The 18349-nt window shown below is 37.9% G+C and overlaps 1 protein-coding gene across 1 annotated transcript; it reads left to right on the top strand.

The window, feature by feature from the left end:
• Positions 1 to 6983: 6983 nt before the first annotated feature.
• Positions 6984 to 8878, top strand: LOC137740808 (transcription factor TCP20). The gene is made up of 2 exons (XM_068480610.2): positions 6984 to 8540; positions 8629 to 8878. The coding sequence occupies exon 1, from the start codon at positions 7352 to 7354 to the stop codon at positions 8321 to 8323; it is 972 nt and encodes a 323-aa protein (XP_068336711.2). The 5' UTR covers positions 6984 to 7351; the 3' UTR covers positions 8324 to 8540; positions 8629 to 8878.
• The last annotated feature ends 9471 nt before the right edge of the window (positions 8879 to 18349 follow it).

Genomic DNA, 18349 nt, shown 5'->3' with positions numbered 1-18349 from the left:
ACATACATTTTCGCTCTTTAATGCTATTTTAAGAGGTATGCTTTTCACACACTTCTTTTTATTTCTCATACACCTTTTGTTAATTTCTATCATCTGATCTTCTTCAATTCATTCAATTCAACGGCCAAAATTTAAAAAGGTGTGTGGATATCACACTCCACCACCACCCACCCCCCCCCCCCCTCTTCCCTCTTCTAATTGTGTCTTTAGGTACATATTATTGTAGTCAATCATACAAAGAGCAAGGAGAGCTAGCAAAATCCCATAACTAAGCTGAACGAGCTTTCGCAAGCAGTGAACGATGCCACGCCATCGGATTAGAAGAAGACTGCCCCACCAAAGCATGCAGGTTAGATAAACAAAAATTAAAGGATAATACTAGGGAGATTAATTTTTAAATTAAATTTGCAAACTAAATAATGTGTCATAAATAGAAAATAAGTACGTCAGTTGACACTTAATTAATAATTCAATCATCTACAACTACATCATTTAGTTTAAAAATTTTGATCTCTCTAACATTATTCAAAATTAAATTAAAGAAGTGAGGTAATGTGCAGTGACCGTAATGTATATCATCATTGATTCTTCAACCTTTACCATCCACATTGTAAAATTGTATAATGATAGTTAGGGATAATTCGGTAAATTTCATTTCGTAGAAATTAAATAATAATGTGGGTTGATAAATTAAAAATAATAATAATGTGGGTATTAACAAGTAGCTTAAGTTGAACTTTTATGCTTAAAAAAGTGAACTTGTGTGAGTTTTTTTTTGTTCTTTTTTTTTTCAAGGTAATGGAAGCAAACATAACGTGTGTGCTTGTTGTGATTATAGTATATTTAACTTAATTAAACCCTTAAATTATGAACGGTAGAGAACACACACACACATGCACTTACCTCATCAAAAATGATAATTCCCTTGTCGGGATTATTCATATCTTATGATATCTAATTAATTTATGTGGTGGACATTAACACACATAAAATTGCTTTCAAAGTACAATTAAAAATGGATTTAATTGTTTAAGAAATTGGGATTAGGCATCTTTGTCCTACGAGAAATTTAAGGGACTATTTTGTCACTTTGCTGGGTTGTTATTGGCATCCAGTGCTCACACCAATTATCATTGACAAGTTTGAATCTCTATCTCATGCAGAACAATCTCTTCTACTTCTACCATCATTCTCATGGAGACCAGAACAATTCTGAGAGATAATTACCGCATTGCCATTATCCTTGAACACTAGGGAATATTATTTCTTTTATGTAAAAGTTAATTTTCAAGGTTCAAGAGAAGGGTAAAAATGTGCATGAACTTTGGGATGAAGGGAAGTGACATAAGCACATATTTTTTCTCTTTTTGGGCATATAATTCCTTTTTGTTAGAGCATCTTCGATGGTATAGGCAATTAAGTAATCAGACCGATTTTGATGAGTCACATAGGCAAAAACTAGCTCCAATTGTATAGGCCTTGAGTTTGCAAATGTTGCCTATCCTCCCAAAGTAGGCAATGTTGCCTACAACACCGTAAAGTAGGCAAATGAGACCACACATATCCTTATATAGTAAAAGATTTTATGTGGATGAAGAGCACAAAACTAAAAGGTAAATGTAGATGTTATAGATGAAAGAAAATAATAAAATATAATTTTGCTTACTTGATTTGTCTAATCTATTAGAATGAGATTTTTAAAAGACAATTGAATAGATAACACGTCAGCCCTTAATATAATTTTAGCTACTTCGGTTGTCTATGCCATTGGATTTGGGTAAGGAAAGAAGAGTAATTTCCAATTGTAAACTTCCAACATAGTAAGCACAGTCCCATGAGAAGAAAGATTTTGTAGATGGCCCATGAACTGTTCGAAACTAGAGTAAAAGGCCCCACCCCATAAGGGCCCACTAAGTTAGTATCTTCTTCTTTTTTTTTTTTTTTTTTTTTTTTTTTTGGGTCAAAGAAGTGTAATCAGAGTATTGTGACGTTTTTAATTAATAATATAAAATTATGTTAATTTGTTTCATTGAACCAGAATATTACAATAAACTGCAAACTTATTCTATGTAATTTACTAGACTTATTCTTTAGAGTAATTTTCTGTTTAATACTTTAAAATTTCTTAGTTTTCAACATTTTATACATCAAGTTTTTTTCATCTCAGTTGGTACCTAATGTGATAATTTTGAGACACTTTCATTCATCGTTAAATTTTCTATTAAAACAACCGTTAATCTATAACGTGACATCCATATGAACAATGATTAAGTGCCAGGTTTCAAATCTGAGTCCACATAAACACTAAAAAAATTTAAAAAAAACCCTTTGTAGTCTGTAACAACTAACAACAACATCCTTTGTAATATGTAAAAACTCCGTATCACTTAAGCCTTGATGTTGCTGAATGCTGCTGGGCCCGTCAGACAATCTTGTTCTTTCCCTGTGTGTCTTTTTAAAATTCATATATCAATTTTTATATAATATCTCAAGGATGGGTCTAGACCTAGAAGGGAGAGCAAAATGTGAGGATCTTCTTGACCAAATTTATCAGACCGTTAAAATTTTATCTAACGACTACAATATTATAATTTTTAGAGAGGCTTCCTTTTTGTAGTTTTTGAATAAAATTTCAACAATCCAATGAGTTTGGTCAGGAAGATTATCACCTTTTACTTAGGAGAGGATCCTCATCCATCTAGAAGAGTGGATTAGAAGCAAACCCCACCACCACCCATTCATGAGTTGCCAGGTGTTGAAATCTCAAGCGTCCAGCTGGCAGTTGAGTCCCTTACAAGAGATGGCATCATAAGTATTGGTTTGCTATTGCAATTATAGCATTTGCATGAAAAATCAATAATGAAGAAGGGGAATCCAATCAATGATCAACCCATGGACCATGGTCCGTATGACTCCATGGAATGTGGGAAATATAAGGGAATGGGCTTTTGATTTCTTCCCTCCAATATCTAAAGGGGCATTTATTATACTGGATTATTTTGGATTGGACTAGTTTCAAGGACTAAGTTGAATTGGCTTGGCTTGGACTAAGCAGGATAAAAATAATGAAGTATTTAACGCAGTGCCGAACTATGTCCTAAACAAAAATATTTTTTTAGCTCAAAAACATTCATTTCAATTTTCCTTTATTTTATTATTTCACTCTTCATCTGTTGCACCCCTCACTCAACAAAATGCAATACAAACACCGAACTTCACAAACAACCATCCACTCAATCAATTGTTCAAAATTGATGGTCTGAGAAAGTAGTAATCTGATGCATGCCATGTGTAAATCTATACAACACTTATTTAATCAGAAAGCAAGTTTCTTGCCTAATGCTAAAAACTCTATCAATTTATAGAAAAATATAAAAGGGTAAATTACACTTTACCGTCTCAGGTTTGGGATCTATTTCAATTCCTTACAACATCTTCAAAACATTTCAATTTCATACCTTAAGTACTATTTTATTTCAAAATAATACATCCGTTACATTTTTCATTCATTGATCCGTTAAGTGCTGACATGACTGCCACATTTGTACCACGTGGCTGCCAAATGTGTGCCACCTGACAAAAAGAATAATTTTTTATTTTTTTTCTAAAACTTGGAGAAAAAAAAAACCTGATTAAAAAAAAAAAAAAAAGAAAGAAAGAGAAGCAATGATCCCCATACCCCCCACCCCCGCATACAAACCCACATAACCCCCAACAAACCCAAAAACCTTCCCCCCCCCCCCCCCCGGCCGCCGCCGCCAGAAGCAAACCAAGAACATCCAACCTCCCTCCCCTCCCCAAAAAAAACTTGCAACCAAACCCAAAAAACTCCCCCCCCCCCCACCCCCAAAAAACCCGGACCTAGTGCTCCCCGACGCATCACCGAGTGGGTCGTTGGTTCGTTGGTCGGCTTAAACAACGAGGTATGTATTCAAATTTTAAATTTTTTCGGTGCTTGGTTGGTGGTGGTGGTTTGAATGGTGCTAAGGGTGGGTGGGGTTGCAGATAAGAGAAGGTCGGGGTAGGGGTGGGGGGTTGCGGGGGAGGTGAGGGTGGGGTGGGATGGGAAGGGAGGTGAAGAGAGTGGAGGAGAGGGAGGTGGTTGGGAGGCTTGGGAGGGAGAAGAGGGGTGGGGTGGGTTTCTGCGTTTTCAAGTTTTTTTTTTTTTTTTTTTTTCTTCTAGGTTTTAAAAAAATAATAATAATAATTCTTTTTGCCACGTGGCACACATTTGGTAGCCACGTGACCCAAATGTGGAAGCCACGTCAGCACTTAAAGGATTAATGGATAGAAAATGTAACGGATGTATTATTTTGAAATAAAATAGTACTTAAGGTATGAAATTGAAATGTTTTGAAGATGTTGTAAGTAATTGAAATAAACTCCAAACCTGAGGTATGAAAGTGTAATTTACCCAATATAAAAAGACGGTTCGGATCCTTTTCCTAGGGATTCTGCAATTATATCCGTTCATCGTACATCATGCGGTTAGTTTTCGTTAGGTATTATTTATATTTGAATTTTAAATTTAAATAATTTATGACCGCACGATGTACGATAAACGGACACAATTACAGGATCCCCAGGAAAAGGATCCTCGCTTTACATTCACAACAATTATATCACTGCTCATGTCTCTTCTTTGACCTTTCTAACTGCATCTTTACAAATATCCTCACCCTGTCGATGGATAAAATTTTTAATCCATGATGATACAATAGGTGTTAAAAGAGACCAAAAATCCAGAAATCAATAAAAACCCAGAAATCAGTCAAAAGCTCTAGTGACTAAAAATCGATCAAAATCCATAAATCGATCAAGACCCAGTATAATTTCACGAATCTTCATAACAAAATCAAAGAAAGTGAAGAGAAAATGGAAAAAGGAAGCCGTGCGAGACTTATGAGGACGCAGCAGTGCTTGGAATGATGGTTTGGCGAAGTCGTGGAGCAGGACGAAGACGATGCGGGGAGTGGTGGGTGACTTCAAATTAGTCTAGACAGATGAGGAGTCGAGCAGGACGAGAGAATGGGCTTAACAATCCGTTGGTTTATGGGGGGTCTCACTAAGACCTTTTAGCTAGCCCTGTAGTCGGGGCGAGTGAACTCTAGTCCCACTAAAGTTAATCCCTTCAACCAACAAACATGTGACTAGCTAATTCTTAATCCAATCTAGTGCAGTGAAACTTAAGGAAGGCAAACAAACGCACCTTTATAGTACAATGATTTATGATATATATTATTAGAACGATAGAATGTGTGTTTAATGATTTAAGAGAATTTAATGGGTTAATTCAAATTTAAGTGATAATGTAATATGATACATTGATGTTTGGTAGAAAGAATCGTCTCTTTTATCTTTATACATAAAGCCAAGGGCCCAATGAAAAGTATTTTTGGTGTCACAAGCTTCACAAAAAATAATTAGATAAAAATGCTCATCAAACAAAAAACTTCAAAAGCAACCTAAAATAATGCATCAAATATGAAATAGGTATTTTCGTCATTTTAATAGTATTTTTTTAATAATTAATTTCTTTTGTACAATTTATTATTATTATTATTATTATTATTATTTTATAATTAGTACCTCACAATAATTTAATAATAATGTGATTTAATTAGTTTTTCATTAAATATTACTTTTTCTATTTTTAAACACGTTCAAAACATTTTAAGAGCCGTGTAATGTCGGTTATAAAAAAGGTCTTTCACATGCGGATAATAATGTGATTAAATTAGTTCTCAAATGATTGTTTTTTTTTAACAGACAATATTATCTACATTAAGGGGGTGGGGTGGGCTTAGCCTCATAATGGGTTAGTAATAATGTGATGCAATCAGTTGTTTATTAAATATTATTTTCTCTATTCTTAATATAAATTCAATAGACACCGATTTTAATATGTGGATTCAGCTGCTTTAATTGGTTTATGAGGGTTCCTTCGATATAAGATTATTTATTCACTTCAAATATTTGACTTTCATTTTGTCAAATACATTTATGCATATAAATATTTAAAACGTGTAAGTCGCGTGTCACATCCCGGCCCGGGGGGGGACCACTTCCCGGGTCCGCTCCACCACCGTAGCACGATATTGTCCTCTTTGGGCCCCTGTCACATGTCGGCCCGGGGGGGACCATTTCCCGGGTCCGCTCCACCACCGTAGCACGATATTGTCCGCTTTGGGCCCCGACCACGCCCTCACGGTTTTGTTTCTGGGAACTCACACGAGAACTTCCCGATGGGTCACCCATCCTGGGAATGCTCTCGCGCGCTACTCGCTTAACTTCGGAGTTCCCATGGAACCCGAAGCCAGTGAGCTCCCAAAAGGCCTCGTGCTAGGTAGAGATGAGAATATACATTTAAGGATCACTCCCCTGGGCGATGTGGGATGTCACAATCCACCCCCCTTAGGGGCCCGACGTCCTCATCGGCACACACGCGGCCAGGGTTAGGCTCTGATACCAAATTGTCACATTCCGGCCCGGGGCGAACCACTTCCCCGCCCCTCTCCACCACCGTAGCACGATATTGTCCGCTTTGGGCTTACCATTCCCTCACGGTTTTGTTTTTGGGAACTCACGAGCAACTTCCCAGTGGGTCACCCATCATGGGATTGCTCAAGCCTCCTTCTCGCTTAACTTCGGAGTTCCTACGGAACCCGAAGCTAGTGAGCTCCCAAAAGGCCTCGTGCTAGGTAGGGATGAGAATATACATATAAGGATCACTCCTCTGAACGATGTGGGATGTCACATCGTGCGTAGCACGCCGTAATTAAAAAAATATTTTCTACACTAACTTTATGTAAATTGCAGGAGGAGAATTCAAATTTTAAATACAGATAGTAGAACACATTGTTCTTAAATACTTTGCTGAACTCGTATTTGCTTTAGAAGGAATCTTATCTGACTAATCATATATTGTCGTAAGTTGAACTTGTTTGTATAAATGTGTAACTAATTCGAAGTACCGACACACCGATATTTCGAGACCGGAGAGTGAAAACACGAAGTTGGCAGTTGAAACTTGAAGTTGTGTTCATATCTGCCTAGTCAAACCCCGCTACACTGTCAAAAGTGGCAAGAGAAAAAGTAAGAAAGGACGGACAGGTTGGAGAGAGAGAGAGAGAGAGAGTAAAAAAACAACCAAATGCAGGCTGCCGGGAGGAGACAGTAGAATTTGACAATGGGATACGTTGGGATTTTAATATTTTGATGGTTTTGTCATCTCTTTCTTTACCAAAACAGTGATAACTCATGAAAGTGTAGGACTTTTCAGGTCGCCTTCTTCAATCAAAGAGGACCCATTTTTCTCTTTTTTTCATTTAATTTTTGTAATCCGCTGTTCATGGATCCCAAGGGCTCAAAGCAGACACAAGACATACCCAGCTTCTTGAGCCTCCCCCCACAACCACAATCACAACCTCAGCAGCAGCAGCAGCAACCACAACAACCACCTCAACCCAACAACAACAACATGAGCGACAACAAACCTGCTGAAATCAAAGACTTCCAGATTGTAATCGCCGACAAAGATGAGTCGGGAAAGAAGCAGTTGGCGCCCAAGAGAAGCTCCAACAAAGACAGACACACTAAAGTCGAAGGCAGGGGAAGGAGGATACGGATGCCGGCCCTCTGCGCCGCCAGAATCTTTCAATTGACCAGAGAGCTGGGTCACAAATCCGATGGGGAAACAATCCAGTGGCTCCTCCAGCAGTCCGAGCCGTCGATTCTTGCCGCCACCGGGACCGGGACGATTCCGGCGTCGGCTTTGGCGGCGGCAGGGGGCTCTGTTTCGCAGCAGGGGACTTCGTTATCAGCTGGATTGCACCAAAAGATCGATGAATTGGGGGGGTCCAGTGGGGGTAGGACCGGTTGGGCAATGGTGGGCGGGAATTTGGGGAGACCCCATGTGGCAGGGGTGGGCGGGCTATGGCCCCCTGTCAGTAGCTTTGGGTTCCAGTCATCATCTGGTCCTCCATCAGCCACCACAAATCTGGGCACTGAGAGTTCAAATTACCTGCAAAAAATTGGGTTTCCTGGCTTTGACTTGCCTGTCTCTAACATGGGTCCGATGAGTTTTACTTCAATTTTGGGTGGGGGCAATCAGCAGCAGCAGCAGCAGCTTCCTGGGTTGGAACTTGGGTTGTCACAGGATGGACATATTGGGGTTCTGAACTCTCAGGCTTTGAGCCAGATTTACCAGCAGATGGGGCATGCTAGAGTGCACCAGCAGCCGCCGCAGCACCACCAACAGCAACACCACCACCAGCAGCAGCAACCGCCTTCCAAGGACGATTCTCAAGGATCCGGACAGTAGTGGTCGCATTAGAATTTGTGAAATTTGGATGGGAGAATGCAAAAAGCAGTAGCATTTTGTTGGGAGACTGAGTTTGTTGTTTTTGGTAATGGTATTTGTATTGTATAATTGGAAAAAAGTGAAGAAAAAGATACTTGAGGGAGTTCAATAGGGACTGGATTTTGTTTTGCCCCTTGTTTTTCTCTCCATTGCATGACTCAAGTCTCCATATTTACAGGTGCTTTTGCTTAAATCTGCTTAATTTTTCAGCACTCTGTTAGCTTTAGCCTGTAGGGGAATTTGATTGTTAAAAAGTGCTTTTGCAGGTGGGATAATTGTTGACAGTCAAATTGCTTTGGGTTTGGGCTCAACTGCTGCTGCTTTGAATTCAGAGGTGTGTTGATTGTAGTGTAAGGCATCCTTTTAATTGGTTTTGTTCTCCACTTGGTGTGGATCAAGTGGTGCTCAGTTTGTTTGTGAAAAATTTAAACATAGAGTTCTATAGTCATACTTAATCTCCAATTTTCTTCTTAGATTTCTTAATTATATTAGATCTTCATTGTGTTTTTGCACAAATTACGGGGCAATTACTTATCATACTACTTGCGCTTTACTTGCTTTTTCACGCCACTTCCGAAGAACACATCTTTGTGTTTTACCCCCATGAATTCCTTACTTGCAACCCAATTATTTTTCTTTGTTATAACTACAGGGTTTAGGCTGTTAGATATGTGATTCATGTGATATTGGTCTCACAGCAGTGGCGTCGTTAATAGGCTGATAGCCTAGTTGCCTTCCATATTGTCTACTTGAATGTCCAAGTGCATTTCACTCCCTGGACATGATATTGCATTCTAACGTCTTTGACTCCAGAATATCAGTTAGGAACTCAAATTTTTTGCAGCTTTGCTAATCGATCTGGTTCACCGAACTGAAATCTATTGCTGGATATTGGCTAACATTATCATGACTCTTGAGTGCAATTAGAAGACTTATCCAGAATGCTAATTGTAATTGACTAAGAATATGCCAAAGTAGGTCACTTTAAAGATCTTCAGAGATTTTCTTTCTTTTGAGCATCTGAGTTGTATTTGTCGGTATATGCTGACTACTGTATTCTGTTCCCAGTTAATGTTTCATCGTTACACAGCTTAAGAGCCATTAGTTGTGCTTAGTGTTTATATACAAGTACAATACATTTGTGAGACTTTGTAACCCTCTCAATTGGCTTTGGCATATTCCAAGGAGTACTATGGAAATTAAGCGTCTTGTTTTAGTTTCAGAACTTAAGAAGGGAACAGGTAGAACTCCATTTGGTTTCCCTAAGAACACGACTTTTCCGTCAAATCTGTTTGAATATCGTGGTGTCAGATTGGTCTTTGGTTTTGTTCCATAATGTAACCATCTAGCGATTTCAAACCCTTATCTAGTTTCAATAGCTTTTCTCAGAGGTTCACATATGATGGATCATCGCAGGACAGATGATCAAGAAGTTTCGGTTTCGTGGGTTCACATTGTAAAAGAGATTATGCAGTTCATCGAACTTACGGCTTTTGGCATTGTCTAAATTGTTTGAGAGGTTTATCTCTGTGTTTGAAAATGACTTGTGAGGCTGAAGTTATGCGTGGTCAGCATTAGCCTCTCTTTCGTTCTTTGTAGTTGGCAGCAATATAGTCTTTGTCAATGGAATATCTTTATGCTTCTCCCTTATCTCCTTTATCCGTTTCTATCATATGGTCGAAAATGCTATTAATTGATAAAGTTGACATCGATTCGACCTAGCCAAGCGATCAAATTACCAGGAAATCCATCCATACGTATGCCTGATAGTAGTTAAATCTTTGAATGTTCGATCCAGCATTTTCACCAGTGTCTCTTGAACTTGCTTCCTCCCTCATTTCGCATGTCACCCGAAACAGCAGAAATCTGGTTTGCTATGTCGGCACGAAACGAAGAAACTATCTTGTATAAATGTAACGTCGGACAATTTGTGTGTTGTTTATGAACTAGTACTGAACGTTATCATTAAAACCCCACTAATTACGTTTTTGACTATTTCCCGTGACATTTCTTGGTTCGTACTCTCAGTACTCATCCACTGTTTGCAGATTTGATTGAACATAATTTCTGGTCTTGGTTTGGAATCGAATATTGGTGTACATTTAGTCGTATGTGAGATTCTTGAAGCATAAAATATATAAAAGCTGTCTTCAAGGGTACGTACGTTGCCGATGATCTCTCACATATTTGACGTTTTAGCTGTACGAGAGAGGATCCTCACCTGAATTTTTTTGTGAAGATCGTGGAGATCCTCCAATCATATATGTTCACTGTACATTATGCGATCAAAGGTACTGTTTATATTCAATTTTAAATAAAAAAATTTACAATGATTTATAATCGCATGATGTATAATGAACGGATGTAAAAAAATTTACAATGATTTACAAGGAGGATCCGGCGAGGATCCTCACTCTAGCTGTACACTTTCATCACCATGAGTCACAATACCCGACGAGAAAAAACTAGCCTTGTGTTTTCCGATACGTTATTTGTGAAAGAAACTAAACTAGGGTATGAAGATCTGAATTGCATAAGCTCAACTCGGTTAATTATGGGTGAGTCAATGACTTCATATTTATAGAGATTACATGAATATGTTTGTTACAGATTACAATTATTTCAGATTTACAAAACAACTAAACAGATTACAAAGAGATGTAGATAAGTTAGGATTGCTCAGATATCCTTTGACTGATGTTTGAACTGTGGCAATTTGTCTGAATAGCGGGAGCTGGGATTTCAAACATAGATGACCCAGATTGCTGACTTCGCACACTTTTTGACTTGTACGGTTGACATGGTTTATCAATTTGTAAGGTAAGTCTCAAAGTTAACAATACGAGATTCTTGTATGTTGATTTCACCCGACTTGTGTTGGTCACGCTAGACAAACCCATCGACGTTTATCTCGACCATCCACCATATGAACTAACAATATGTAACCATATGTAAAAGGGCCACGTTACCAAATTAGAAGCGTAGACGACTTTTAAGTCTTTCTACCCTAAGCTGCTATTTCCATGAAGATTCGTAATTCGTCATTGAGCTACCAGTGCAAACCACATTACTAACACTGCCCACTTTCCATTAGTACGTACTGCATTTGCATTATTAAGTCGAAATTTCACACATCAACGCATGATACTTATGCACTAGAGTTTTAGACTGCAAGATTCTTTGGACTTTTTGTTGACCCTAAAAACTATTAAGCATACGTGGTGCACATTACGAATAATTAATGAGTTAACTACGTCCTTCGGTTATGTGCGGGACGTGCCAACTCGACGGCTGAGCTCGGGCTGAGAGTAAAATGTGTTGATGTTGCATCGAGCGTGCTGCTTACTTCTTGATCTTGCGATTGCGGCTGAGGAAGGAACACGTCTTGGCCTTCGAGTTCTAGAACCTGAAGACAAGACTGCTAGTTTTGCGAAGTTCAATATTAGATTAGCCTTTCAATGTGCCGAATGTAGTAACCTGGTAACACATCACTTCACCGAGAAGGCTGATGAGATGGCCTCTACCAACAAGGACTCGAAAATCCTTGTCGACCGAGACTTGGATAGGTAATCAGTCGACTTCGAAGCAATGCTGTTTATCCAAACTGAAGGTGCTCCGCGATCGGCTAACTCTACGGCAACAGTGCTATTTATCCAAACTGAAGATGTTACCGGTTGCCTTCACAGTGTTATTTATCCAAACTGAAGATGTGTTGACGGAAAAAATAAAATAAAAATCTCAAGGTTGTTGAGAGGTTTCGCGTAGAGCGAGAGTTTGCACATGACAGTTTGTGTGTTCAATTGGAGGGGCTTGAATATATGCACCCTCCTCTATTTATAGTAGCAAAACCATTCATAGCCAGGCTAAAATCATACTCGGATTAGAACTTCTCAACCTAATTTGATTAGGTTTCGGCCAATCCTAACTCCAAAAGGACTTTGAACCGAGCTAATCATCAAACCAGATTCATCTCCTAAGTCTCATCATCCTTAGCCTCTTAAGACTCCTCATTGCACTAGGTCTCGACTACTCCATCCTTATCTAAACCAATCCGTCTTGCAATAGGATTCGGCCGATCCTAACTGGACGGCCCATGATAATTCTAGAAGAAGATTACTGGGTCAATAACAACTCCTAGCTTCGCCCGAAATAATATTTTGGACCCAAACACTCTTTGACCAAATTTTAAAAATAAAAAATAAAAAAAATAAAAAAAAGTTTTAACTTGCATTGCTTTTGATTTATGTCATACATCAAAACATGATAGAATTTTTACGGACGAGAAGCGTTTGATTGAGTCATAATCGGCTGGCCTTCACCATGGTCACACACCAGTGCAAAAAAGCCGCATGCGACGGGTCGTACAAAAGAACTTTCCTTGGAGTGGTGAGAGGAATAATATAAAAGTATGTAAACCAACAAACTAGACAAAACATGGTTCTCCTCCATCACCGCAAGAAGACACGTACATAGACGGTAGACTGGTCCTTCCATAAACAATTGAGGTTATGAAGAAGACGCGTACGATTGATTAGTTTAGAGGATGAACCTACACGACCTAGAAACTTGACCAATGTTTTCATGAATGAATTATTTTGTTAAAGCATCCATAAAAGAACAAAGTAAAAAAAACCAGAAAAAAAAAGCTCCGGTGTCACGGTCAAAATATCTAACGTGATCAGCGTCGCACGAGTGTATACGCGTGGTAGCGAATAGGCAAAGTAGAACCAGTAACAAGGAGAAAACGAAAACCCAAGAGCTATTAGGTGGAAGCCCAAAAATTTGTTCCACCTCTAAAAGCAAGCCCATATATGTTGGAACGTGCTCATCATATTTTGCTCAACTTATGAGGTGATGACGCTTGTTTACAACTTCCTGCTGACGCTGTAAAGTGTAAGTCCCAATTGTAAAAGACGATGCCTGCATGCATGCATGGATTATCTAATTTTAGGTTTTCTTGTATTAATGAAATATTGTGTATCCAATTATAGTATCTACTTTTTCTTACAAGCATGACGAGGACTGTATGAATGAATGGAATCGTAGGTATAGTATCTTGAAAAGTCCCAAGTACACCTAAATATTTGGGATGGGCAACGGATATGGCTGACGGGTAACTGCGGTTATTTACCCATAATCGTTTATACTCATACCCGCACAACCGTGTACCCGTTGGGTAATTGCCTAAACTGTTATACCCATACCCATAACCGTTTATAAATGGTTAACCATACCCATTTAACCGTAACCGTTTAATATCTGTTTACCCATTAACCTTTTTTAACCCATTTATCTTTTTTTTACCATTACCTCTTTTTCATAATTTTTTTTAACCATTAAACACCGTTATTTTTAATAATTTACCATTCCAATAATTAAAATAATAATTTACGGACGATATTTTTAATTGATATAAAATGAAGAAGCAAGAAAGTTAGTTTTAAAAAATCAAAATTGGAATATAGGATATATAAATTATAGTAACAATGCTAACAAAAGTGAGGGATTAGCATAAATCAGTGGCATAGCCAATATGGAGTAATTGGTTGTCCTTGACCCCAACAACTTCAAAAACTCCATGTATATTTGTTTGTATATTGTATTTGACCGCTATAAACAGCTAAGGAAACTAAATTACAACCTTCTCCTCCTATTTTTTTTTTTTCCTACTATCATATTTGTCTTCCTTCTCTCTTCTTGTAAAAAATACTTTAGTTGAAATGTCTTGGCAGTCTTCAACATTAATGCACAGTATCCTGCATGCACTGTTGACAAGCCTCTACAAATGTCGACGTATGTCGGAATAAACTTTCGGCATATGTTGCTAGGAATTAGAAGGTGCATACTAGATGCTTGATGAAATGGCTTAATAAAGCTTTTTTTATTAATATTATGACCCTATTATTTGAAAATTCTGGCTACGCCACTGGCTGAAATGGCAAGTCGCAAAATGTTTGAGGAACTGGTCTTGGGTTGAATTAAGTGAGTGGGGCTGAGGGGAATTGTTATTTATTTTCCTAATTTTTTGGGAAAACTTTTACTACTAATCCATGTTACCAATGAAGGTAATATAATATTTGTTAAGTATTTTTGGTTACGAAAACTGTTTAGAAGAGTATATTCTTGAGTTATTTAACCTATAATGTAAAGTATTAACATAACATATATAATTAGCTATATAAACCATGCACTATAGTCAATAGCATTGATCTAAGTTTTGTTCGATAGAGAACATGGTTTGTATTAATTTTACATATATAAAATAAATGGGTAAACGGTTACCTGTTTATAATAGCGGTTAATACCCATAACCACCCATTTAAATTTCACGGATAAACGGTTATACTCATAACCGTTTATTTATCTAAACGGTTACCCATAACAGTAACCGTGAAATTTAAATGGACGGGTAACTGCGGTTACCCGTATTTTGCCCATCCCTACTAAATATCCATATATTCTTAGGAGGTCTTAATCACGTTGGACTTTTATGAATATAACGAATTTGATATTTAGTTATGATTGTCCTATTACGTGACTTGGCCTAATTTTCACTCTTCAACATCGCTGTATCTAAAGCAATAGAGAATTGAAGAGGGAGATATGAACTTGGATGTCAACAGTGAGCAAACTATCCTGATTAACTTGGATAGAATAAGTAGTTTGGCAACAATAAGCAATCCATTCTTCTAAGTTTCTAATAGCGAGTGATTGACTCGTTTTATGTTTTATCTATCATTTCAAGCTGCATGGAAGCCTCCATCCCATCCCATCCCCACTTGTTCATCAACAATTAATTTAGTAGACTTCATAATCCTGGGGACCCCATTTTGTTCTATCGTGTTATCCCACCACAAGAAGTGTGCAAGTGCAAGTGTGAATCCATCAAATCTGCTCTCTAATGGCCCCATTTGGATATTGGGGTGCCTAATTTCTCCTTTTCAAGTTCCCCAAGGGGCAAGCTAGCTATATCCTGGCTGCTGCATGCTTCCCTTTCACTTCTAATTATTCCCAGAATCCTCGCTTTCTACCAGGAGAGAGATTTCTTCATTGGGGCATTCGCCTACATGTGATCAATTCAAATATATAACTGCATTATGCTAACTCCTTGATCACGCCACGTGGATGAAACTGAGTGACGTTCGTTAATGTTGGTGATGCAACCTGGATAATGTTCTTCTGTCTATACAAGAGATTTTTCAGTGTGACTGGTACACAGAATAGTACACCACGTATCACTATACAAATAGTGGGATATGTGTGCTAAAAAGTTAATAACTTAAAAAATAAAATTTCCCACCACTCCTAGTAAAACACATGATGTACCACTTGTGTTTCCCGTCACAACTAAAAATTTCTCTATCTATACCTGTAGCTGAAAGATATATACATTATTATATGCCAAATAGGCTCATATTATCTTTTTTTTTTCATTTATTTAAATAGAATAATACTTAGGTAAGAATTTCAACTCTTAATCCTCCGTATATGATTCTCCTTTGTTAAAGTTTAGAAAAGAGAATTCAAGCTACCTGGAAACAGTGCATCTGTGCATGTAATTTGCGATCGAGATTAATCCTAATTCAACCAAACTAATCGTGCTTTGCCCTAAAAGGAATAAATTATAAGACACATATGCGTGCCTTGGAATTATGGACCTTTATTCGTTCCTTCTTTACACTGCAGAAGCCAGCTAGCAGGCAATCTGATCTGCTACTACCACCCACCCTTCTAAATCACAACTGCTTAATTCCTAAGGCTTCTTAAACTACTACATATTCATGTCATGATTTGCCATATTTTTTAGTTCATGAAATATAAGAATAATGTTAGGTAAATCACTAAATTTGTACACAAAATATGTGGCACCAATCAAATTTGTACGTTAATTCAAGTTGGAATTTTATAAATCATTGAAATAAAAAAATGGGAGACTTTGGATACGGTCCTTAACTACTAATGTTCTTTGATTGAAACCTTGGAGATTTTCAAAATTTGATCCAAGTCTATGACATTAATGTAATAATGTATTTCTATTTAGATTATTATATTTTAAAATTAAAAACTGAAATTTGTGGTTGTTTTATATTAATGAGATTTTAAATAAAATTCATAATGTATGGGATTAAAAATATTAAAGAATAAATTAAACTCTCTAATATATATTGTGTGTGTCTGTGTCTATATATATAAACATGGGTATGTTCATCAAAACTAACCAAAAAATTATTGTACCAAAACATGAGTATATTTTTCAAAAACACAAAAAAAAAAAAAAAAAAAAAGGCTTAATAACATTATTAAATTTCTTCCATTAAACTTGACATGGATACATTCTTTAATCAACGAAATAGAATGTACCCACATAAATTCAATAAAAGGATTAGAAAAGAAAAGGAATGGATTTTATATAAAAATGGGTACATTTTACATATAAGAAATTGGTGTATTTAAGAATGGGTACATTTAAGATTAAATGACACATCCCGATCGAGATCAGGGCATGCTAGCCGTCACGTGAAAGTGACGTAACCATGTGCACAGTGTGGAAGCTAATAAAATAATAATACAAATAAATAAAAACTGACTTTACACAAAGTAATAACGAACAAGTGTGAACACTAAGTTCAGAGCACGAAAACCTAATGCAGTCCGGGAGAAAACAACACAACAAAAGCACACCCGAAGGTGGTCCTACACTGGTGGTGGTCTATCAGATATGCCGGGGAAAATCCTCAGGGAAGCCACCAAACGTGCTAGCTAACTAGAACCTGGAGGGGCGCAAAACAAAAGCGTGAGTGGGCAAAAACAAAGCTTTTCAAAAACCATTTCATAAACAAGTTCTAACCCCTCGCCGTAAAACCTGTATACTTCCCAGAAAATAGAATATATATATATATATAAGTCATGATCAGAAATATGCTATGCCAAAACCTCGAAGTAAAATGCAAGTGCTCAGGTAATAACACATCAATGTCATATAATCTGTCAGCCGGAGTCACCTAACGTGACCTGTACGGCTGAATCTAGAGCTTAAATCTCCATCTCACTAACTAGACCTGAACACGAGTCGGAACCACCTAAAGTGGTTTGTATGACAGGCATGGGTGTAATATAAGTACGCTCAAGTGCTATGATCACGTGAAGGCTGGGCGAATTATCGCGGGTCACCTACGAGTCGGAACCACCTAAGGTGGTCTGTACGACAGGACTGGGCACCTAACTTGGATTCAAGATGAGCGTGTGGTGCGGGAGGTGAACATCACGTGAAGGACTGTGCCCAACTCTGGGCGGGAGCACTAACACCGGGGGTGCAAGTTATGAGCTCTCTATATGCATCTCAAAACACTACTGAACATAAACATAATCATACTCACCTGTCACTTACCTGTGCGTCTGCAACACCAACATACATATATATATATATATATATATATGCAACTAACAATGCATAAACAAACGGCAATATAATGCATGGCATATAAACGAATAAACGTTTTAAATCAATTTCTGGGAAAAGTATAAGTATATAGGTATATACAGAAAACCAAAAGCCCACTCACTGGTATGTAGAAGGGTCGTAACCCCCTTGCCTCGAGTGACCACGCTCGTCCTCGGGATAGGTATCACCTATATGCGAAACAACTATAAAAACGTTAATTTTAAAGCACATAACCAACCTTAAGAAATAACTTCTCATACAATGCTCAAATGGGGTGTATGAATATACCAACGTGATCTACTCAACCTCAGGAACATCCCCATATTTTTAGAAAAATTTTCCACCGTCGCACGCGCCCCCACGCGCCGGCCAAGGCACAGCCACACGCAGGCACGTGCCTGGCACGCTGACGGCGTCAGTTAACGCCGTCAGGAATATTCCGTTAACGCCGTTAGGAATATTCCGTCCAAATTGACGGAATATTCCGTCGTCTTCTCCGGCGAGGCTCCGGCGTCGGAAAATCGGGAAAACTTCAAATCGTCATA

The sequence above is a fragment of the Pyrus communis genome, chromosome 9, assembly GCF_041283825.1.
Source record: "Pyrus communis isolate YQ-2024b chromosome 9, ASM4128382v1, whole genome shotgun sequence".
Taxonomy (NCBI): domain Eukaryota; kingdom Viridiplantae; phylum Streptophyta; class Magnoliopsida; order Rosales; family Rosaceae; genus Pyrus; species Pyrus communis.
This window is presented reverse-complemented; position numbering and strand designations above follow the sequence as displayed.